This window comes from Pituophis catenifer, unplaced genomic scaffold (genome assembly GCF_029215685.1).
Source record: "Pituophis catenifer annectens isolate HBS135680 unplaced genomic scaffold, rPitCat1.0.hap2 SCAF_2, whole genome shotgun sequence".
Taxonomy (NCBI): Eukaryota; Metazoa; Chordata; class Lepidosauria; order Squamata; family Colubridae; genus Pituophis; species Pituophis catenifer.
This window is the reverse complement of record NW_027256882.1, coordinates 165,200,743-165,224,804: the sequence shown is the minus strand read 5'-3', so window position 1 is coordinate 165,224,804 and position 24,062 is coordinate 165,200,743. Positions and strand designations below refer to the sequence as shown.

The following is a 24,062-nucleotide window of genomic DNA, read 5'->3' as shown; positions in this document are numbered from 1 at the left end:
TCCAATCCTCCTTTGAGAGCGCTTCAGCCAAGTTTCTTAATTGGCGGGGAAGTTCGAGGTGGTTCTCGCTGTTGTTGCTGTGGCGGCAATCAAGCCCGAGATGGGTCTGCCTGTTAACAGGGTTCTTAATATTTTTTTTTGGTTTTGCTTTCTCTTCCCCTTTTGGAGAATTAGGAAGGACTCCAAAAATTTTTTTTTTCGTTTGCATGCGTTATGTGGAAGGATTCCAAAAGAGCTTTTGTTTGCGTGTGTTATATTGATATCTACTGTAATAAAATTTAAAATAGATGCTTTAGGTGCCTCTACTGCTTCTCACAGTTGTTTCATCGGAATTTAATATTGCATTGTTTTTCAACATACGCTGGCAAATGATGTTGATTTCAAGGAAACCCCCCCCCCCCCTGATTTTAGGACATTTTAAGAAACACTGGTTTAAGAAGTGGCATTGGATTCAGTGGAACACCCTTCTGGCTAGAGTCAGGCTGAGCAAGCAAATTAAGACCCAATTCACCAAACGTGCTAACATTAAACCAGTATTTTGGTTTAGCCCAGTCATTTGGTTCTGTCTGTCTGCCTGCCCCCCCTCCCCCACATCTATATTTTGTAAACTTTATTAGCTGCCCATCTTACAACAACCCAAATATTTGGTTTGTCAACTATAGTTTATGGCTTAGCTAAATTGCAACTTCTAGACAATTGTTAGATGACCTCTGATGCTTTTTCCAACTTCTTTCAGTTCATATCTAATAGAATTGCTGCAAACTGAAAAACTGATGGAAAATCTTAAAACTGCCATACAAGATAAATGGGGGAATTTAATTTAATTTATAATTAAATAATAAATTTGCCTATCTTCTTAGGTTGAAAAAGTCCTGAGGCACCTTAAAAACTGGACAATTTATTATAACATAAGATTTCATACATTTCAGCCAGTGGTGGGTTGCTACTGGTTCGCCCTGGATCGGGTGAACTGGTCACGGCGGCGGTGGGAGTCTCTGCCCACCCACCCGGATGCTTCTGTGCATGCACAGAAGCATTGCACACGTGCCTATGAGCAAACCAGTAGCAACGGGTTTCGAAACCCACCCCTGATTTCAGTCCATTTCATTAACATGCAGAGGGAGTTGTTTATTGAAACAAGGAACAGAAAAAGAGATCAGAAAGTGACAAGATTTATTGACACTCCATATAAAATTGTAGATTAGATCCTGTAGATTAGAAATCTACAATGGATTAAAAGACAATTACCTCAGGTTTTTTTTTCTTTTTAACTTCCTTTGCAATTCATTCTCATCCAGATAACCAACCATTAAGTGGCAAGAAGTGCCATCTTTTTATTCCTCTTCTGACAGTCAGCAACTCTTAGCACTGTGAAATCCTTGGTGCTCTCCGAGCTTGGTTGTTTGCAAACAATTACCCAATTAGGTAACATCACTGGCTTAGAACTCTAACCTGCAAGCAATGTTTATGTCATAAGAAGTAGCTTAGATTTCATGAGAATTAATTAAAACAAATGAATAGGATGCCAAATAGGCGAGAGCAGCTCAAACTGAATAAATCACTATGAGACAGAAAGATTACATCCTGCAAACCTGCAAGTCAGAACAGCAGCTTACAAATGATTTATAGCTGACTGAAAATCTGGTGAAAATATAATTCAGGTGTTAAAGACACCCATCATCCTTATTGAGCATAGCTTAAGATCAATACCAAGGAGCCTTGGTAGTACAGTGGTTTAAAGCACCCTGTTATTAACACAGCTGCCTGCAATTACAGCAGGTTCGAATCTTACCAGGCTCAAGGATGACTCAGCCTTCCATCCTTTCTAAGGTAGGTTAAATGAGGACCCAGTTTGTGGGGGCAATAAGCTGACTTTGTATAAATATACAAAAGTATGAAGGCTATTGCTTAACACATTTTGTCCCACCTAACATTAATTCCAATGACTGGCTGGATACTTTTAATGAAGCATATAATCATTCTGAAAGATATTACCTCGCTCACATCATGTATTTCCACAGCAGTTGACATTAACTGGGACATGGCTCTGATTGTGAATTTAATTTAGACAGGATACTAGTGGCAGGCAAGTTTAGGCTGCAGTCATCAAAATCGGTATGAGCCACGTAGATTAAAAAACAGCAGGAGGGTTACAGATGTTCTGTTCATGAAATGCAATACAGGTAGTGCTAGACTTACAATCACCATTGAGCCCAACATTTCTGTTGCTAAGTGAGACACAAGTGAATTTTGCCCCATGTTATGACCTTGTTTGCCACAGCTGTTAAGTGAATCACTGCAGTTGTTAGTCACACAGTTGTTAAGTGAATTTGGCTTCCTCACTGACTTTGTCAGAAGGTCGCAAAAGGGGATCCCATGACCTCAGGACACTGCAACCATCATAAATATGACTCAATTGCTAGATGGTGAAATGGTCATAAGTATGAAAAATTGTCATAAATCACTTTTTTCAGTGCTATTGTAACTTCAAAAAGTCATTAACTGTTGTTAAGTTGAGGACTACCTGTATGTTACTAAGTTAACTGCAGTGATTCCCTTAACAACTATAGCAATAAAGGTCATAAAACGAAGCAAAATTCACTTAACTGTCTCGCTTAGCAAGGAAATTTTGGCCTCAACTGTGGTCGTAAGTCAAGGACTACTGTACCTGTAATGTATGCAAAACGTTGAAGGTCCAAATTTTCCACTGCTTTGGGAAATTGTGTCACATTTCTACTCCAGTGCCCAGACTAGCTAGGCAAGTGCAGGAATGGAATTCTACTGATCTGGAACACAGCCAGATTAAGGTCAATTGATGCCCTAAAGCACAGTACAACAACAAAGCCCTTGGCCCTTCCAATGCTAAATGACAAAACATTAAGTCTCAGTAAATGCCAAAGGTGAAATAAAGAGATGAAAAATTCAGTTGTCTTCCAAGCCATCCCTCAGGTTGAACCCCAGAACTACAGTATATTAAATATAAAGTTTTTTTAAAAAAAATAAAAATATTTAACATCAAATAGCCCTAAGCAATATAAGCAAATTATTTAATAACTAGAATAAAAACTGCTAAATTTCAATACTTTTAAAGCATTGCTAATAAGAGTGTTATAGTAAAAATGCAAACCTAAAAAGAAGATTGCAAACTAAAGCCAAGCTTGACACAATGAAAGAGTTAAGAGCATGATAGCTAGGGGGAAAAAAAGCAGAGCACAATAATGCCCCATTTCCCTTGGTTCCCTAAGCAGATGCTTATTTAGGTTAATGCTTAATCCAGGATTGATCTGGAGGACACAAGTTGCAGAAAGTTATATGAAACGTTAAACCGAGTTAGCCATGGCCGAATAACGCAAGAGACCAAAAACGCAAGTCTAACAAGCTGGTTTTATCTTTGGCCTTCCTTTTTTGCTTTCTGTTTACACGCCGGTTGCATTCAGAGAAGGAAGAGCTGTGTTTATTTCTAGCTGAACTGCTGTTCCTTGCGTTCCCCGCAGGTTCAGCCCAGCGATGCACCCATTAAAAACAGTTTAATCCGCATGCATTCTCCGCCGAACGAACGATTCGTGCAGCCTGCACCCCCGTTTTCCCCCCTCGGTAACGAATTTTTTTTATCAACGCCTCCGTTACGCATTTGCAAATCCGGGAATCTCGAGATAATCCTCTTCCAAATCTAATTTGGATGCACGGGCAAGCCTTGCAATTTGCATCCACAGCCTGAGAAGAGCGGAAAGTCACCCACCCACCCAAGCCTTTCTTAACCTCCTCCTCCCTAAAAAAACAAAAAACCATGAACTGGAGCTCCGGGAGCTGGACCACCTCCTCGTTTGTTGGTTTTTTAAACCCTCTTCTTTAAGAGCGTGCAAACCACAAACTCACTCTTCAACCATAGAGCTCCTAGTTCCTCTCTGTTCCTAGCGATCACCAGGAAATACAACGGAGAGGAGGAGGAGGAGGAATAGGGGGGTTAAATTAATCGGGGACCTTCCTGTTCCCAGCAGCAAACCCCCCCCCCCCCACCCCAACCAGAGTCGAGAGTTGGGCTTTAGTGGAGTCGCTTGCAGCGGCTCGGATCCTCCCGCGGTGCTTAGGCGCCCCGGGGACGTGACCTGGGTTCCTTTCATCCCGGGTTAAAAAGTGAGTTTTAATCGGGGGATCCGCGCGGGTGGGATAAATAAGGGGTGGTGGTGGTTTGATGCATCCAAAATGTAGGAAAACATTTGGAGCAAGGTTGCCTATTTTGCAATGTCCTCCTCCTCCGCTCCCCGGTAAGTCTCTCTTGCCCGATCGAGCGCAAAGACCCCGGTCTCGTAGCAAAAGACCGCAATATTGGTTAGGATCGGATCGTTTCTGCTGCCAAGCTTGAGTTTCCTTATTCCACCCACCACCACCACCCCTCTCCTTTTCTCCCCTCGACCTGGGGTGAAAACGGTGATGGTTTTGCAACGATGAAAGCCCCACGCTTGACACTCGGTTTCGGCAACGCTCCGACCGTTTTCCCAAACTGCGCTACCGGCGGGCTTGTAGCTCGCTGCCCGAAACGACGAGGCTTGGCTCGCAAGATGGCCACCCCGAGTTCACAAGAGAAAGCTGTCATTTAAAAGTTGCGGTTGAGGAGCGCAGCCCCAGACAGAGCCCATCTCCAGCAAGTTATGGCGGGGGTTGCTAGGTTAGAGTAAGGAAGGCGAGAATGAATCCTTAGGGCAATCTTTGAGCAGTGTACCAAGAGAAGGAAATCTGGTGGTGGGGATGGAGATTGAAAGATATGAAACTGACTGAGAAAAAGTATAGTATCCCGAGCTATAATGAAATTAATTTTAGTTTTAAGTCCTGTGCAAACACAGCCATTGTGATTAAAAAAATCGTATTTGATGGTATAACCCTTGTGTAAATCCAGCTAACTTTGGCTTGGTTGTCGATCTTAATTAAGCAAACCAAAGCTTTTTTTTTTATTTGATTTTTTTTTATTTGATTTATATGCCGTCCTTCTCCGGAGACTCAGGGCGGCTTACAATGTGTTAAGCAATAGCCTTCATACTTTTGTATATTTATACAAAGTCAGCTTATTGCCCCCACAAACTGGGTCCTCAATTTACCCACCTTAGAAAGGAGGGAAGGCTGAGTCAACCTTGAGCCTGGGGAGAATTGAACTCGCAGTAATTGCAGGCAGCTGGATGTTAAATGCTGCCTTAGGAGGCATTAGCCTCCTACGCCACTCAGGCTCAGTTTCAACAGCGAACTTGGTGGGAGTGTTCTTTGGCATCTTAAAAAGATTTCCAGGAGAATCCAGATTGTGTTCCTTGTCTCTCATCTCATTCTTTTCTAGCAGAGCTTCTGTGCCTTTCACTGCTGCATGTATAAAAAAAGAAATGAGAAATAAATGTTTTCTCAGTTCAGAGATACTGTGGAGCAGTGTTTCTCAATCTCAGCAATTTTAAGACAGGTGGACTTCAACTCTCAGAATTCCCCAGCCAAATCCCCAGAAGTCTTCAAGTGGCTGAGGTTAAGAAGCACTTCTGTAGAGGTGGGAGCCAGATTGTTTACTATACAAGGTCAATGTTTGTCTTGTTATTGTTAATAATGTAAAGAACTACATTGGGGAAATCGCAATCTTTTGGAAATAAATATAACGTTTTCTCTCTTGTTAGCATGCTGAAAGAAGCTCTTAAAGCTGGCGGTGTTTGCACACAAGCAGTTGTATGTAGACAAGCTGAGACAGTTTTACAACCAAACTCAACTATGCAATTATGGGTCCTAATACTTGTGATATCTCTATCCTTGGGACACCAAGGTAATGGCAGGATGCTGATGAGAGCATGCATTTGTTTTGAACATATTGGTCCAGGATTTTCAAATCAATGCCAGGGGTGCCTATAAGATTAAGCTAAATTGGTTCCCATATTTGCTAAGCCATAAAAGGGACAAGCCAATTATTAAAATTTAGCCAATTGTATAGCATCCCAATAATTCAGGAGCTAACTGGTTTATTCACTAGCCCATCTATGTTGTAAATCTCCTTTGTTATCAAGATCAAGTTTAAAATGCCAGAATAGCTGTTCTCTATACAGTGTGTCAAGGGTGTAATTTGGCTTGGACAAGTACATTGGATGTATTTGGCTTGGACAAGTACATTGCCAGACTGGATTTGAATCCCAGAAACGAGGCAGCACAAAATATACATAATAAATTTGATCAATAGTGACTAACTTTTACCCAAATGGTAAAATTTGGGAGGAGTGGGAGGAAGTGATTGTGGCTAATTCATTCATTCCCTCTCCCTCCCTCTCTCTCTCTCTCTCTCTCTCTCTCTCTCTCTCTCTCTCTCTCTCTCTCTTTCAGATACATTCTGGCTTGAAAATCCTCATTTTGAGATGGCGCATGAAGATCCTGGCATTGCAGAGATCCATGGCTCAGATAACGGTGGAATCATAAGGAGAGTCTACATAGGTGAGAAACTGGGGCATTGTACAGATACATGACCTGGTAGATATACACTCTACACTCTATTGCCAAGGCAATAGGGAGGCTAAAGCATGTTTCTTAAGTCCATAACATGCAGATAACTTTCGGAAGCAGTTTAAGTAGATGCCCCCTAAGTGAACTGTGAGGAGGAGGAGGAAGAGGAGGCACAGCCCTATTAGTCTTGCTAGTTTCTGTTATTCTAGTCAAATAATTTTAGCCTGTGAAGTTGATTTCATAGTCTGATCTACCCAATGGAGCTGTCAGGTGTATAGTCATGTTGAATTGTAAATATTTTATTTTTCCTCCAAGAAGTTTCTGAGTGGCATACAAAGTTCTCCTCTATTTCTCCCTTTTTAAGAGCAACCCCAAGAGATAAATAAGATTAGATCAAGATTCCATGCAAGGTCTGTGATTTGAATAAAGATTTCAATCCAGAATTCACTAATTCTAGTTTAGCTTTTTAGATCAGGGTGTAGGGGATGAAATCTGCCTGTTGTCTCTTAGAAGTGCACAGAACAAAAGAACCTTGATAGAAGTCTGTCAAGTATAATATTGAGAGGAGGAAATTATTTCATATACAGGGCATAATCATATTATCTGAATGAAATACCTTTAAATTCAATTGAATCAAAATTTCAGTTATATAATGTGTTTTTGTTCTGATCTTTTAAAGTGATTTTTAAAAAGACTTCTAAAGTGTGTATAGCAGAGATGGGGATATTTTAGTTGTCCAGGTGTTGCTCTTTCAGTCAACTCCCAGGCAGTGTGGACCATAGGTAGACAAAATGAAAGGGATTATCCAATAGTACCTGAAGGGCCAGAGATTCCCCACTTGTAACCCAGTGCAGGAGAGGCAGTGAGTTCTTTTTTTTTGTAAAACCGAGAGATCTCTTTCTGAACAAAGTGCTTCTCCCCTCCAATAGCTGACAGAGGCGTGGTGCGCAAGAGTGAAGATGATTTGAAGCATGAGGCCATCCAGTCCGCAATACAGAACAGACAACCCACCTGGAGGGCAAGTTCACAACAGGAAGCCTCTCTAGAACGGCAGGGAAATCTGTTAGTCTCTGGCAACTACGGTGAGAGCGATATGGCTGTAGCAACCAGCGTTGTCTCCCGGTCCAGCAAGCAGCGCCCCTTTATTTGCAACGAGTGTGGCAAGAGTTTCAGCCACTGGTCGAAACTGCTACGGCATCAGCGCACGCACACTGGCGAGCGTCCCAGCACTTGCACTGACTGTGGCAAGAGCTTCTCGCAGAACTCGCACCTGGTGCAGCACCGGCGCACTCACACTGGTGAGAAGCCTTACGTCTGCCGTGACTGCGGCAAGAGCTTCAGCTGGAGTTCCAACCTGATCCAGCACCAGCGCATCCACACGGGAGAGCGCCCTTACACGTGTGGGGACTGTGGTCGCAGTTTCACGCAAAGCAAGAACTTGGCCAAGCACCGGCGAACACATACGGGGGCCCGACCATTCCGTTGTCCCGAATGCGGCCGAGGCTTTGCACACAGTGCTGGCCTGATCAAGCACCAGCGTTTGCGCCATGACACGGACTCCCCCATTGGCCACCCATGTCCAGAATGTGGACAACGCTTCCGAGCTCCTTCAGAAGTGGAACGTCACCGAGTTGCCCATCATGGAGCCACCCCATCAGAGCCTTTCATCTGTGTGGAATGTGGGGAATGTTTCACCAAGAGCACTACCCTTATCCGCCACAAGCGAGTGCACAAACCGATATTTGTGCGTTGAGGGTTTCTCCCTCTGGTAGGATGTGAATTCTGAGTGATGTCCAGGTTAGTAGCCTGGAGACTGAGGATAGTTTGGGGTCCAGCGTGACTCTGCATCCTGGATCTCGCTTGCCTAGATCAAAGGTCCTGTGTGAGCCAGTGTATCCAACTAGGGAGCAGCAAGAAGGGGAGGAGGCAGGAAATTCAGCTTGGAGCTCAGGTTTCTGGTCATTTGTTGGAAGAAAAACTGTGTCCAGATCTTAATCTGCCTTCTGAGGCAGGATCAAAAAATAGTTCTCACTGACCATCTGAGAACTAGTAGGCTGTTACTGTAAATAAAGTTTTTAGTTAGAAGCCATAAGAATTTTTGAGAAGGCGGGAGAAGAAACCTGATCTTCAGTCAATCTAAGATTTATTGGGACTTCAAAGGAAAAAAATGAATAAGGAAGTATAACCTTAAAAATAACCTTTGAGTTATTTTTGTTTGGAAAGGTATGTGAAGTGAGGAAAAAGTGAGGGCGCTGAAGAGTGGAGGAATCGGAGGATTGAAACCCGTTTTGTGCAATAAAGTGTTTTGTATCCCCTAATCTCAGTTGCTTTCACTCTTAGTTTCCTTATGATTATCTTTCCAGTAGAAAACTAGGCAGTGTGTGTCAGAAATGGAATATGGACCAAACATTGAATAGACAATAGATCTACACTGCTGAAAATGTGGAGGTACACAGCAGAAGAGTAAATTATGATAGTGGGAGCTACTATATTAAGTAGACATATTAAACAGATATGAGCCACAAAATATTTGGGCTTTTTAAAAGAAGTTTTCTCCAGGACAGGAATGGTCTGTTATTATTATTAGTAAGGAGTAGGATGTTTTGATGCCACATACTATAATTGGATGGTGATGAGCTCTCTACATTTTCCTAATACTTTCCAAGTGTCAAGTGACTTAAACCAACCTAAAGCCTTTGTGTTTTTGTTTCCCTCAGATCATGTCTCTAGAGTGAACCTATGACACACATGCCCAAAGTGGCACACAGAGCCATGTTGCCTGGCACATGTGTCGTTGCCCGTTCCTCTTTTGTGTTTCTGGCGCGCATGCGCGCATGACGATCAGCTGACTTTTTTGCATGCAGCAGTGCCAGAAACTGGAAGAGCTGGTCTTCTGTTTTCCTGCATGAGCATGTGTGCCGGCCAGCTGATCATCACGTGTGCATGCGTGCCAGAAACCCGGAAGAATAGCTGGCTGAAACCGGAAATTCATTTTCGAGTGCATGGATGCGCCCTGGGCAGCTCCTTTTCCGGGTTGCAGCCCAGACGCACGTGTGCTCCCTTTTTGGCACTCGGTGCTGAAAAGGTTCGCCATCACTGCTCTAGAGCTTTGCAGTTTGATATTGAGCAAAAGATCCAGTCTAAACATCAAAAATTAGTGAGAGGAAATTATAACTAGATAAATTGCTGACAATTTCTATCAAAGCTTAAATATATATTATAGTATTGCAATTCAATATTATAATACCGTGTTTCCCCAAAAATAAAACCGTCTTACATTTTTTTGAACCCCGAAATAAGCACTTAAGCCTTATTTTCGGGGAGGTCTTATTATTTTGGGGCATGTGGAGCAAGATGGGGCTCCTCTTGCCATCTTACCTGATTTCCAGCTCTGTGTTTAAATATTTTTGGGGAGGGCTTGTTTTTGGGACAGGCTTATTTTAGTGCATGCACTCAAAAGCCCGATAGGCGTTATTATTAGGGGATGTCTTATTTTCGGGGAAATTGTCAGCATTAAGATACTAAATCAAAGGTTCTTACCTGTAGCTGTGAGTTTATAAAGTTAAGAGAGAGCTGTGGTGGCGCAGTAATCAGAATGCAGTATTGCAGGCTAATTCTGCTGACTGCCAATCGCCAGCAATTCAGCAGTTTGATTTTCACCAGGCTCAAAGTTGACTGAGCCTTCCACCCATCTGAGGTTGGTAAAATGAGGACCCAGATTGTCAGGGGCAATATGCTGACACTGTAAACCACTTAGAGAAGGCTGTAAAGCACTGTGAAACGGTATATAAGTCTTAAGTGCTATTGCTATTTTTAGAGTGGGTGTTCTAAGAAAACAGCAACCGTTTCCCTTGCTTATCACCCTTGAAACATTTTTTTGCAGACTTAAGAACCCATGTTGCTCAAATTCAGAGGAAAATTGCAAAATAGAGCTATGATTTCCCTTTTGAAATGATGAAATATCAAAACTGGTGTCCTTAAAAACCAGTGTCCAAAACCTGGTGTTCAAACCACAGGATCCCGCTTGGGAAGCATCCACCAAAGTGAAAATAACCCATCTTGAGCTGTTTGTATTCTAAATATTTTGTGTACTTTTAATGAAACCTCATGTCAGGATTTGAGAGGCAGTAGAGTGCCTCAGACAGTAGAGTTCTGGACAAAAGTGGAATGCTTTTTTTAAAAAAAGGCAGGATGAAATAGTCTGGTAGTAAGGTGGGAGATAACCAGGGAATGAGCTAGAGTTTAATTCTGAGAAAGGAAATACTTTCAGATTGGCTCATTCCACCTAATACAGGTTTGGCTAAGTAAGTGACAAGGCACTATTGCCTGTTTGTCCTGACTTAGGTATAAAAGTCAGCTGAATGACTTTGGGCCACTCACTCTCTCAGCCCATCCTACCTCATGGGGTTGTTCTACAAAAAATAGGAGGAAGGAGCATTATGTATGTTCACTGCCTTGAATTATTTATAAAAGTAATAAAGGAATGATAGAAAAAAAATACTAATAAATAAAATGAGACAAAGAAACATTAACCCAAAAAGAACTGGGGAGTATTAGCAAAAACTGTTGTGAGATGGATAAATGACAGAAGGTTCTACAGTCAGCTTATGGAGTTGTTGATGTACTTATTTTCTGCTTTTAATAAACATCCATCAGACTTCTCTGGAATAGAATACTGGCCTGGATTGGCCTCTCAGGAATCAAAACTGTATCTTTATTCCTGCTTTAACAGTGGCCAATCGAGATTCCAGGAAAGCTTGTAAGTGGCGTGGCATTCCATTTTTGACAAGCATCTGCTAGTTGAGGAATTCCATCTTTTATCATTCTAAAAACAGAACCAGGCTAGCTTGGACTACCAGTGGCTATGACCTATCTCAGCCAGAAACAGTAGTGTGTTTGTTATTAATAATTAACTCTTAATAACTCAACAACAGCACTAAGATTTAAATCATAACATTTCTTCAAACCTTTGCGGACCCCTGATGACATCACGCCCGATCAGGGGTCCACAGACCACAGATTGATAAAGCACTGCCCCATTCCTCTCTCTAGTCCTCTATCATAGAAGCATACCTTTCCCTTTTTTCTTGACAGGTAGAATGCTTCTAAACAATGCAGTGATCTGCAGGTCTCTCTTAACTTTTATTTTCCAACAGTACCTTCAGGACACAAACCAAATCCAGAAGTATTCTTCAAACTAAAGTTGTTAACTCAAAATGATTACATCCATTTTTTTTTAAATCAAAAGAACCTTAACAAAACAAAATCAGGTGGGCCATAGAGCTTTCTGGGCAGCAATGCGTTAGTCAATATGCAATTATTACTTGCTTTGTTCTATTTATTTTGTACAATTCCATTTACAAGCATTGCATTTCACTGGGCATCTTATGAAAGATGACCTCCAGGTGCCATAACTAACATAACATAACATCTGAAAAGTCAACAAGTTGAGCAGATGTGATCCTCAAGATGTTATCATTCCCCAAAACAGAAACATTCCCATATTTGTTTTAACAGAAAATTGTCATCCCCTTACCCTCCCACCCTCCCCTTTCAGCTGCATGCAGCAGGAATGCTGCTTCCCTCCAGATGTTTTGACCATCACAAAATAATAGGTGGGCAAGGGAGTCATCTTTGCTAGGCCTTTGTTGGCAACATTTGTGATGCACCTGCTGCTGTCAGTTGCTGAATCTTTTGGTTCATCGTTTCTATTACAGCTGTAAAAGAAAAGAAACCAAACTGAGTCAGGAAAGCATTTGAGCAGTAATTTCGATAATCAGAATCAGATGGAGTTATATTTACAGTTTTTGCACTTCTCAGTTTTTGCCTGCTGCTAAGGCCTACCTTGTTTCATTGCATGCTTCTCCTGCAATGCTGGCTGGATTTTCTCTATTTGCTTTGTCAGGAAATCAATCTTCCTCTTGAAGAAGTCTCTAGCCTCATCCACTGTCTGCCAAGATCAAAGGCGCTGTTACTCCACTGTTTACAATCAAATGGCTTTGTCAACTGAGAATGCCCAGCTAGCACCTTGCAACTGCTACTGTGATAAATCCAAATTCATTGCTTTGGATGATTTTCCCAATCAGATTTTGGCTTGTATTTTTTCAGTCAATAGCGGGCAGAACTGGGTGTTTTCTGGAAGGTTCAGAGAATGCTAAATGGCTTTCAATCCCTTTTACCACCTGCCTCTGTATATAATGGAAATGGGATGGGATCAGCTGGGGTCAGCAGCAAGATACTTTGGTGGCATATAGAGACATATGAAAATGAATGAAATGAAAAGACTATTTAAATTTGGTTATCTTTGCCAAGATTAGAATTCTCTGTTAATTCTTTTGAAGATGGCTTTTGTTGCATCTTATACATAAGAAACGTGCCTTTTTTCACAACCTGTGTAAAAATCAGACCAGAGAGGCTTCCTAAGATTTATTTATTTAGTGTGTCAGCCAGGGATCACCGAAGCGGCTGGTTGCTTCTGAAAGGAATTTTTTCAGGCGGTGCTATCTTACCCGTGAGATGCCTGAATGCCAGTAGGCATTCTTCCTAAGAGCTTCTTATTCATGGGTCCACACGAACAGAGGCTCATTCTTTTAAAGCCTCTGGCTTAATGATGCTGATTGAGGTCCGATTTGTAACAGTAATCCAATGCTCAATTACAGTTGTAAGTCAAGGACTTCCTGTACAACTGTGCCTCTATGATGGAAAACCAGATCTCTGCATTTCCTGTGATGTTAAATTAGGGATTGTGGCCTCCTTGGAATTGTGCCGCTCCTTCAACAATAGCCTCAGAGAAATGAAAAATGTCTTACCTTTTCTACATAGTAACCTGTCCCTACATCTAACAATACATGGCTCCCATCAGAAAGCTTCCCAGGAACATACATCTGTAAAGAAAGGTTAAGGAAAAGCACAAGAGCTCGGAAGAATCAAGCACAATCAAGAGAAAAAAAGAATTAAATTTCTAGTCCAAAGAGAAAATCCCCCATTGGAGAAAGTAAAAAAGTCACAAGCATTGCTAGGTCATAACCCTCATGCTGATGAAGAAACAATATTGGACGGAATCGTTATAATAGCTGAAGTAATATTATAAAGCATGGCATCAGTATTTTCTTCACTAAATAAAATAAAAATTGCAAAACAATAGTACTTTTGAAATTGTTTGGAGCTTTTGTTTTGGCTGATTTACGTTAATAGTTCTATGAGATCACTTTATACCAGCCTGTAATTCCTGGTTGTCTCCCCTTTAAATAGGGGAGATCTAAGCTCACAGTTATTTTTTAATTGAGCCAGAGGTTGCCATCTGTATCTAAAAATATACTCACAACAAAATACACCTCCCCACCTGTGCTATGCTCTCTAAGTCACGGTTGTCAAACTTGCAGCCCACGGGCCGGATGTATCACATGCTGGCCAGGCCCACCCCCGTTTTAGCAAAGGGGAAAAAGGTCATGATACGTCACATGATGATGTGACAATGCGAGTTTGACACCCCTGTTCTAAGTAAAGGACACAATTCTAGTGCTCTCCAATTTTAGAAAACAGGCGATTCTGAAGGGTTCATGTTTGTGTAACCTATGTGGTTCCATATTAAAAGTTTCTTTTGCTTCTCTAGTGTCTTAAAAAATCCCAAATGTTATAATCAAGGTAAGTCACAGAGGTTCCATCCAAATCATAGTACAGAACTAATCTGCAAAAATATCATTTAACAGAAGGCTGCAGGAGGAAATTCATTTACACTAATACAACATGAGTTGAATGAAAAGATTCTCTCCCCCTTAAAAAAACAGATTTTTCTCTTGGAGAACTTGAATTAGAAACACAGAAATAAGAGACAGTTCTTGGTTATTTTCTATTATTTTCTTAGTGGAAAGTTTGATCTAATGTAGGAATTAGAGGTTGCACTACAACAGAGCACTCTAAGGTAGTTTCTCTTCCTCTATTCTTGGTACAGTTTTGGATGTTGGTATATGATCGCTTCAAAGTGCTGCAATTTTGTGTACAAAAACAGTTCATCAATACTTAAAACGGAACCTCTATGGTATAAGGTTCTGAGACTTCTGAAAATACCATTAGTGTGTCATCAGATTGCACTTTCAGTTGCGATAGAAGCATTTCTTTTTATTTTTCAGTTGAGCAACTGGTGGAAGTCACAACAGAAAGCATATTACAGAGCCAGACAAAGCAGTGGTTCACACATTATGCTTCATCATAAACTGCGATCAATATGTCATACAAACATGCCAACTGTTTTCTGCTGAAAAGTTTGGCATTATTCTGAAGGGATTCTCATTTCTTATTAACTTTGATTAGACCTACCTACCTACCTACCTATCTTCCTTCCTTCCTTCCTTCCCGCCCTCCCACACAAAACCTCTAACTGAGCCCAACATACTGTATAGAAGTCTACAGCTTCCAAGGTTTGCTTCTAGATTTGCTCTCATCAGAAATGATGACAGAATAACTAGCCTGTGCAAACTGTGTTTCTCTTTTAGAAGTGGCAAAACACATTTGGGCTCACTGAAATAATAATAACTCACTAAACAGTAAACTGATTAATCCCACTGACAAATTATTAGAATTATTACAAATTACTATACTTCTGAGGAAGAAAAAGTTAAAAAGTTGAAGCTGTTCCAGGATATTATTATTTTGTAAAAAAGGATACAGAGCTGGAGAGTGGAACCAGTAGCTCTTTACCTAAGCAGAGGAGAAAAATAGGTTTTGCAATGTGTTTTAGATAAGGCTACCCTATAAAAGGACAAACTATAACTAATGTAGAATATAGCAGCTAGAACAGCCCATTTACCGTATTAAACAAATCATGCTAGCTGGCAACATGTAGTTCTAATATGATCTAAACTGTTGGTGATTGTTCTGCAAAGGTTGTAAATTCTTTAGAACCATAACACTCGAGGAAGGACACCTTCAGGATTTATTAATATAGATATTAAGGTCTGCTAAGGGCGTTTTTTCCTCAGCTTCTACTGCTGAGACCATTAGAAACTGTCCATTGTGTGAAGATGCAGGGGAATGCCATTTCACCTATGCCCCAATAAATAGAATGAATGTCCTCATCTCAGGTGTTTAATTAACACTGATGTTACTGTTATTTTTTAAATATTTTTTAATTTTTAATTGGTCTGTTATCTTAAATTGGGGCCAAATTAATATATATCCTTTTAACTGTTTTTAATGTTTATATTGTATGCTTTTATCTGGCTGTACACTGCCCTGAGTCCCTCGGGAGAAGGTGCGGTATATAAATTCGAGATAAAATATAAATAAATAAATAAATATTTCAACAGCATCTTAAAATCTGAATATTTTGGAAACACTTGGGCCATGTTAACACATAATTGTCTGTTTTACATGGCACCTACTATTTTATTAATTGCTGTGAAGCTATAATATAGAATAGAAAAATAAATAAGGGGGAAATGCCTAGAACTATTCTCCCAATCAGCAGAACTGATATGTAATAATATTTCAGAAACAGTTCAATTGAATTCAAAATATTTTTTTGTTAATGAATCTGAGACATAGAAACTCCGGAGAGAAAAAAAAAGTTTAAGAAACATTATTTTAGAGTATCAAACATACCAGTTTCTAATTTCTTGTGTTCTCTTTTCCTTACTTCACGAAGAAAAATTAGGGAGTGAAAATTCTTGGTTTAAAGTTGGTATGTACTGTAGGTCAGTAGCAGGGATCAGATATAGCAGTTTTTATAACATTTTTTCCAGTTCTTAGTTATTTAAATCACAGATGAGTAATCTCAAACTAGATGACCCCTAACGGGACATGATGGCTCAGTGCCTAAGGAGCTGAACTTGTCAATCGAAAGGTCGTCAGTTCAGTGGTTTGAATCCCTAGTGCCGTGTAAAGGGATGAGCTCCCGTTACTTGTCCCTGCTTCTGCCAACCTAGTAGTTCGAAAGCATGTAAAAAATTCAAGTAGAAAAATAGGGACCACCTCTGGTGGGAAGGCAACAGCATTCTGTGCGCCTTTGGCGTTTAGTCATATCGGCCACATGACCATGGAGACGACTTTGGACAGTGCTGGCTCTTCGGCTTTGAAACGGAGATGAGCACCGCCCCCTAGAGTCGGGAACGACTAGCACATATGTGCGAGGGGAACCTTTACCTTTACCTTAGATGACCCCTAAAATGTACCAATGAAACTTCAGCCAATCACTGTAACATTATAATCAAAACAGAGAAGAATCTTCTAGACAAGAGGAGCTGAGGACCAGTACTAATTCTATTTCCGAACTGACAAGGATGCAATCTTTCACCCACTTATCTAAAACTCAAGAGAGTACAGCTTCTCAGAAGATATACTGTATTTTTCGGAGTATAAAATGCACCTTTTTCCCCCAAAAAAGAGGGTGAAAATCTGGGTACAAACTCCGAATGTTGCCCCACCCAGCTTCTCAAATGGAGGTTTCAGAGGCTGAAAAAAGCATCACAAATGAAGCTTCAGAAAAGAAGTCCCCAAACAGAGCTTCAGAGGCTTTTTTTCTGAAGCTCTGTTTTAGAGGCTTTCAGAGGCAGGAAAAAAAGCAAAAAAAAAGCAAGGCACAGAGCTCACAACCTGTTACTAAAATTCACCCCTGAGAACAGCTGATTGGGGGTATTCTGGCTGATCTACCTGCCAATCAGCTTATTTCTTATTTTCCACCCCAAAAACTAAGGTGCGTCTTATACTCTGGTGCGTCTTATACTCTGAGAAATACGGTATGTAGAACTGGATTGCAAGCCTATCCTCCTTTACGTATAGAATCTCATTAGGTCATAAAGACAGTTGGGAAACCTCTGGCCTGGCAGGTGTAAAACCCATCCCAGCATTAGCCAGCACAGCCAATAAGGAGGAATGTTAGGAGTTGCAGTCCGGCAAAACCAAGGTTTCCCATAAAAAAATTCAAGCACATTTTCAAGACTGAGCTGAGGCTACATAAGAAAAGAGATTTTAAAAAGGGAGTTATTACTTGCCTTCGTTACTTTTATTTAATACATTCAGACAGTCCTTTGCTTCCACATATTTTGTCTGTACCACCTTAAGTTGTGCAATGGACGAAGAAAGGAATTCAACTTCCTGGAAAAAAAAAAATAAAACTCAAAGAGTTCAGCAATGAAGGCCACACTCTCAGCTTCCAAACAATTGTTGGATTAGACATTCTAAAACAGTCTTAGAAAATTTTGTCACTGTAATATTTAGTGCATTGAGAAATGAGGCAATTATTTTATTTAAATGTGTCTGTTCTGTTCTCATCAAAAAGTTTTATCATCTTTTTATGATGAAGTTTCACCAGCTAGCAGATACTTTGCAAGAAAATGATGGAGATGTTAGGGCTACAAAATTCACAAGAGTGGTCGTTAACCACAATTTCCTCTTTCCCCCAATGAAATATTTTGGCTTTTTTCAACATACGACCATTTGGGAAGAACTGGACTACAAGCATTTCCATGTGCGGAAGCATAGTGTCTAAATTAGGGTGGAGAATCTGTAGCGTTTCTGAAGTTGTTAAAATTTCCAACCACATTGTTGATGTTGAACAATGTTGTGAGCTGTAATTCAGCAACATTTGAAAGGGACTACAAGAACATCTAATGTTTATCCTAAGCTTGCCTTAACATTGAGCAATGAAAATCAAAGCATCTGGTTCCTTAAGGACTTCATTAGTGAACTGAAACGTATAATTTAAAGGATAACAGGACGCATAGGGAATGAGAGACAAAAGTTGCCTCAAATACTAACTGCATAAATTTTTGCCATATAATCTTTCTATAACCAGTCTAGTGGACAATTAAACTATGTAAGATTATCATATGAAGCAGTTATCTTTTTTTTTTCTTAAAGTAGGAGAACATAGACTTTAAAAATCAAAACTATAGTCCTGGGATTCTTAGAAAAATTAGAATGAGGTCTTAACCCCAAGAATTAAATTTAATTTATTCACAACATATCCAGTTAAAACATACTTTCTAGTTGGATCCTTTCCAGCTAGATCCTTAAACACACAAGGCACTTAGAATTGCCTAACAACAAAATCAACCACTACTAGCCTCACTCATTTTAATCCTGCATGAATTTCTCTTTCCTGTCCTCCTCCGTATTCCATAAGCATTAAATTAGGAAATATCATCCAACAACGGAACCAACCACCGCACCAGTTAATTTTTGTGCCACGTAAACAGCCGGTCACGTGACCAACTGACAGTACCACCACATAAGACCTCTATAAACGAAAGAGAAACGGAACAAGATACTTCATGCAAAGTCCCGCTGAAGTTGTTATCTAGTCTGCTAACAAAATGCTCACGAGCTAAATGGCAAGCTCGGAGAACAAACCACTGCCAAAATCTACAACCCGAGCTACATATATTTTCTATTATTTCAAATGTATTCATTTTGTTTGGTTTGTTGTCTTTCTGTTTGTTTGGTTGCTGATCTTGATCAAGGGAACTCCATACTTAACATCTTTAGTAGGGAAGCTTTATATGTTAATATCTCAAGTTCAAAAGAATTACAAGTGGTCTTCGATTTACAACAGTTCATTTAGTGACCGTTCGAAGTTAGAATGGCACTGAAAAAAGTGACTGATCATCATTTTTCAGACTTATGACCATTGCAGCATCCCCATGGTCATGCAATCAAAATTCAGATGCTTGGCAACCAGTTCATATTTATGACCGTTGCAGTGTCCCAGCGATCCCCTTTTGCGACCTTCTGACAAGCAAAATCGGTGGGGAAATCAGATTCACTTAACTACTGTGTTGCTAATTTAAGAACTGCAGTGATTCACTTAACAAATGCAGTACGAAAAGTCATAAAATGGGGCAAAATTCACTTAACAAATTTCTCAGCAACAGAAACATTGGGCTCATTTGTGGTCGTAAGTTGAGGACTACATGTATTATAGTTTTCCCATTCCCTTTGTCCTTCCTTTCCTGCCTGATGAGGTTGGTCTATCACAACAAGGATGGGGGATAGTGCTGAGAGCTCTAGTCAAAAGCCTCTAAACTACATGCCCCGGATTATGAAACTTAATTCCCCTTAATTTTTAAATCTTTTAATATCTAGAAACACAGCAAAGAGTCCCCTGTCTCGCACACAAAGGGTTGGTGGAAGGATACTATGTGAACCACCCCCTCTCCCCCTCCCCCCTCGGAAAAGAATGAAACCAAACCAACTGTCAAGTTGCTAACCTGAAGGAGACAGAATCAACATTTAAAAAACAAGAAGGCTGCTGAGAGAAGAGGCTTGAGATTTCCAGTTTTCCATCCTATATTTGTGGGTGTCATTTAAGTCAGTGACATTCGCAAAGAATACACCATCCCTTCCCTGTGTCTTCCAGTTCCACATTAAAGCTATTTTTGAATCCATTTTTCACATTAACAAGAGTGGATTGTCAAACAGGAGATTGTGAATTTCAAGTCTCTTAAAGCAAGGGCAACCATACCTTTTGAATTCACATCTCACTTCATTTAGAAAGCCACTAACAAAGCAATATGATCTAAGCACAGACCCTCCTCTCTTTAATTTATACAGTAACAGAAAATGTGTTTGGCCTTTATATTGAAATATTGCAGGAATGATGGAGAAAATATTCAGGATAAAGCACTCCAAATATTAAAAGTATTATATAAAACTATTTGTGGAGAGGTGAAATTATTTAGGATACTCATTTTGAGAAGAGGAGAGACATGATTTCTACCTGATCTTCCTATGGCATCTGAAATTAAGTGACAAATTTGCCAAAAAACTGCACAATTTATGTACATTTTTTGGGGAAAAAGGCAAAGCTCAGTGACCCCAAACAGTCGAATTAAGCAAGGCATTTCCAAGAGAACATACTGAGTTTTTAAAGGACTGATGGGGTAAGGGGTTGCCTAGCATGCTATATAAAACCCAAAGCTGGAGAACATCTAAGTAAGTCTCTCCCAAAGGACTCAGGGTGGCTCACAACGATAAAAAACACATAAAATTCAGTATTCAAATATAAAAACCAATACAATCCCCTTTAAAAACCCCTTCAGTCCAATCCGGCCAGGCCAAATAGCCATGTTTTGAGGTCACGGCGGAAAGAGCGAAGGTCATATTCCTATATACTCATATATATTTCCATTTAAAAACTACCTATCTACAAATTGCCCAACTCCTGAGGTTCAGACTTGAAGATACAACCTGGAGACTCAGAGGTACGCAGGTATTCCTCAATTTATGGCCACAATTGAGGCCAGCATTTCTGTTGCTACGTAAGACATTTGTTAAGTTTCACTCCATTGTACATCTCTTCTTGACACATTTATTAAGGAATCACTGTAGTTCTTAAATTAGTAAGACAGTTTATTTATTATTTATTTATTTATTTTATTTCTATACCGCCCTTCTCCCGAAGGACTCAGGGCAGTGTACAGCCTGATTAAAAGCACAAAGACAGACAAAATTTAAAAATAATTAAAATTATTTAAATGATAGGCTCAATTTAAAACCCCAAATTTAAAATCCCATTTTTAAAAACCAATTAAAATCTTTACCTTGATAGCCCAGCCTGGCGGAACAACAAGGTTTTGAGGGCACAGCGAAATACACGGAGATCAGAGATTTTACGAATTTCTGGGGGCAGTTCATTCCAAAGGGCAGGGGCTCCCACAGAGAAGGCCCTCCCCCTGGGTGTCGCCAGCCGACATAATTTGGCCGATGGCACCCTGAGACCCTCTCTGTGGGAGCGGACTGGCCGGTGGGAGGCTACTGGTGGCAGAAGACGGTCTCTGTTGTTAAATGAATCTGACTTCCCCAATGATTTTGCTTGCCAGAAGGTTGCAAAAGGGGAAACCCAGGACTCTGGGACATTGCAACAGTCATAAATGTGAATCTGTTGTCAAGCATCTGAATGTAAAGCAAGTGACCATGGGGATGCTGCAATGGTCATTAAGTGTGAAAAATGGTTGTAAGTCACTTTTTTCAGTGCTGTTGTAACTTTCAACGGTCTCTACATGAACTGCTGTTAAATTGAGGACTACCTGTATTAGCAGCCCCCAGAAAGACACGGGGTTGTGGCATGCAATGGTTGTCTCCATTGCAGCATCCCCATGGTCACGTGATTTACATTCGGATGCTTGACTCACATTTATGATGGTCGCAAGTGTCCCGGGATCATGTGATCCCCTTTGGCAACCTTTTGGCAAGCAAAATCAATGGGGGGAAACCAGATTCACTTAACAATCGGGTTACTAATTTAAGAACTGGAGCGATTCCCTTAAGAAATGCAGCCAGAAGAGGCGTACAATGGGGAAAAACTCACTTAACAAATGTCTCCATTAGCGCCCGAAATTTTAGACCTCGATTATGGCGGTAAATTGAGGATTTAACTGGTACCTCTCTCTGAGTTTCCGGGTTGCATCTTGCAATCTTAACGCACAGAACTTAACAGTGAACGTTAAGAAGACAAAGACCGCTGGGGCCAAACGATGGTCCGTGATAGCCACAGGCAAAATCCTATTAGCAATAGCATTTAGACTTATATACTGCAGGCAGCAATTACCCATTGCCTTCCTTTCCTTCTCCCTCTCTTTTATTCACTTGAGATTCAGAGAAAGTCGGATGGCTGCAGCCTTACTCATGCTTATCTGGGGGTGATACAGAGTTCAATGGTTTTTTGTTTTTTTTAAATTTGATTTATATGCCGCCCTTCTCCGGAGACTCAGGGCAGCTTACAATGTGCTAAAGCAATAGTCTTCATTCTTTTGTATATTTATACAAAGTCAGCTTATTGCCCCCACAACTGGGTCCTCAATTTACCTACCTTAGAAAGGATGGAAGGCTGAGTCAACCTTGAGCCTGGTGAGATTCGAACCTGCAGTAATTGCAGGCAGCTGGTCTTAATAACCAGCTTAATAACAGGGTGCCTTAGACCACTGTACTACCAAGGGTCTTTCTTTCTTTCTTTCTTTCTTTCTTTCTCTTTCTTTCTTTCTTTCTTTCTTTCCTTTCTCTCTCTCTCTCTCTCCCCCCTCCCTTCTTTCTTTCTCTTTCCTTCCCTTTCCGTCTTTCCTTCCCTTTCTTTCTTTCTAATAGGCGGGCTCAGCATGAGCATCCACCCCAACCGGGCGCCTGCCAGGACGTTTCGCTCCCAACTCTCACCTCCTTCGCCCATCCCTTGGCTTCCGAAGACCAAGTGGAGGAAACCCCCATCACCCCGATCTCGGTGTCGAAATGACACCCCCCCACCTCCATCCCACGCCGAGCTGACCAAGCGCCAGTCCCCATCTCCCTCCCCACATTCCTGGGCCGGCAGCCGCGATGACGATTGAGCCTTACACGCCTACGCCCACCCTCCGCTTTTTCACCTGATCCAGCTGGGTTTTCAACACTTCCAGCTGCGGCAAGGAGAGCTCCGCGATGTTCACCTGCTGCGCCATCTTAGGAGGCGGAGACAGAGAGATCCCTCCGCGGACGCCACCTCGGGAGGGCAGTGACGTTCGCTCTAGCTGTTTGGAGTCTATGATCAAGGCGCCCTTTGTGACTCACGGCCAACCGAAAGGGCCGCCCGGCCCAGCCAATAGAAAGACGCTTACGGCTCGGGACGCCCCGCCCCCCCATTCTTCTTAAGAAGGCGGAAGCGTCCTTGCTAATGTGTGAAAAAAAAATTGCACTACATGCATCCAGATGATCAGATCTATATTGGAGGGTGTAAATAAAAATCGGAACTCCGTTTTGTTTTTTTGGACTCTGCAAATACAAAAGAGTATTCCGGCATTTAAGAGTTTGGCACAAAGAGGAGGGGGGTCAACTTATTTTCCAAAGCACCAGAAGGCAAGACAAGAAACAATGGATGGAAAGTGATCCAAGGAGAGAAGCAACCTGGAATTAAGGAGAAACTTCCTAACAGTGAGAACAGCTTGCCTTCAGAAGATCTGGGTGCTCCAACACTGAAGGCTTTTAGGAAAAAGCTGGACAGCCATCTGTCTGAAATGACATAGGGTCTTCTGCTTGAGCAAGGGGTTGGACTAGAAGATCTCCAAGGTCAATTTCTAGCTCTATTATGAGTGATTAAATGGTTCGTGTTCACTTATATCTTTGAACCTGCCCTATCAGGCAAATTGAGCCCCCTGCTGCCCCCTCCCACAGCTATCATATTGATCTAACACCACCCACAAGTTCTCAAGACACCATCCTCATTGGTTGGGGATGACGCAAAGCGCCGTCCCATGCATCTGGAGGGTATCTGAGGTCTTTGTTGCATCGCGGCATCTAACCGCAGCCTCAGTCTGCTTACTCATTTACTAGTTAGTGTTTCTCAACTTTGACAATTTGAAGATGTGTGGACTTCAACTCCCAGAATTCCTCCTGTGCTATATTACAAGTACATCCTCTATATTCCCCTCCAGATGCACTATGACCGTGATGGCGAACCTATGGCACGGGTGTCAGAGATGGCATGCGGAGCCATATTGGTGGGCATGCGAGTTGCCCTAGCTCAGCTCCAGTGTGCATGCACGTGCCAGCCAACTGATTTTCAGGCCTTCCGGTCCCACCGGAAGTTGGGAAACTGGCTGTTTCTGGCCTCCTGGGGGATGGGGAAGGCTGTTTTTGCCCTCCCCAGGCTC

General features: G+C 41.3%; 2 protein-coding genes across 2 annotated transcripts; one reads left to right on the top strand and one right to left on the bottom strand.

Moving 5' to 3' along the window:
• Positions 1-6,379: 6,379 nt before the first annotated feature.
• On the top strand, positions 6,380-8,740 carry LOC139310755 (zinc finger protein 787-like). The gene is made up of 2 exons (XM_070934976.1): positions 6,380-6,444; positions 7,383-8,740. The coding sequence occupies exon 2, from the start codon at positions 7,547-7,549 to the stop codon at positions 8,204-8,206; it is 660 nt and encodes a 219-aa protein (XP_070791077.1). The 5' UTR covers positions 6,380-6,444; positions 7,383-7,546; the 3' UTR covers positions 8,207-8,740.
• A 3,030-nt stretch (positions 8,741-11,770) lies between these two features.
• Positions 11,771-22,907, bottom strand: PFDN5 (prefoldin subunit 5). Its single transcript, XM_070934975.1, has 6 exons — positions 22,803-22,907; positions 17,442-17,544; positions 15,119-15,150; positions 13,263-13,337; positions 12,298-12,403; positions 11,771-12,170 (listed from the first exon to the last, which is right to left on the bottom strand). Exons 1-6 carry the CDS (start codon positions 22,872-22,874, stop codon positions 12,091-12,093), a joined length of 468 nt encoding a protein of 155 aa, XP_070791076.1. The 5' UTR covers positions 22,875-22,907; the 3' UTR covers positions 11,771-12,090.
• Between the last annotated feature and the right edge of the window lie 1,155 nt (positions 22,908-24,062).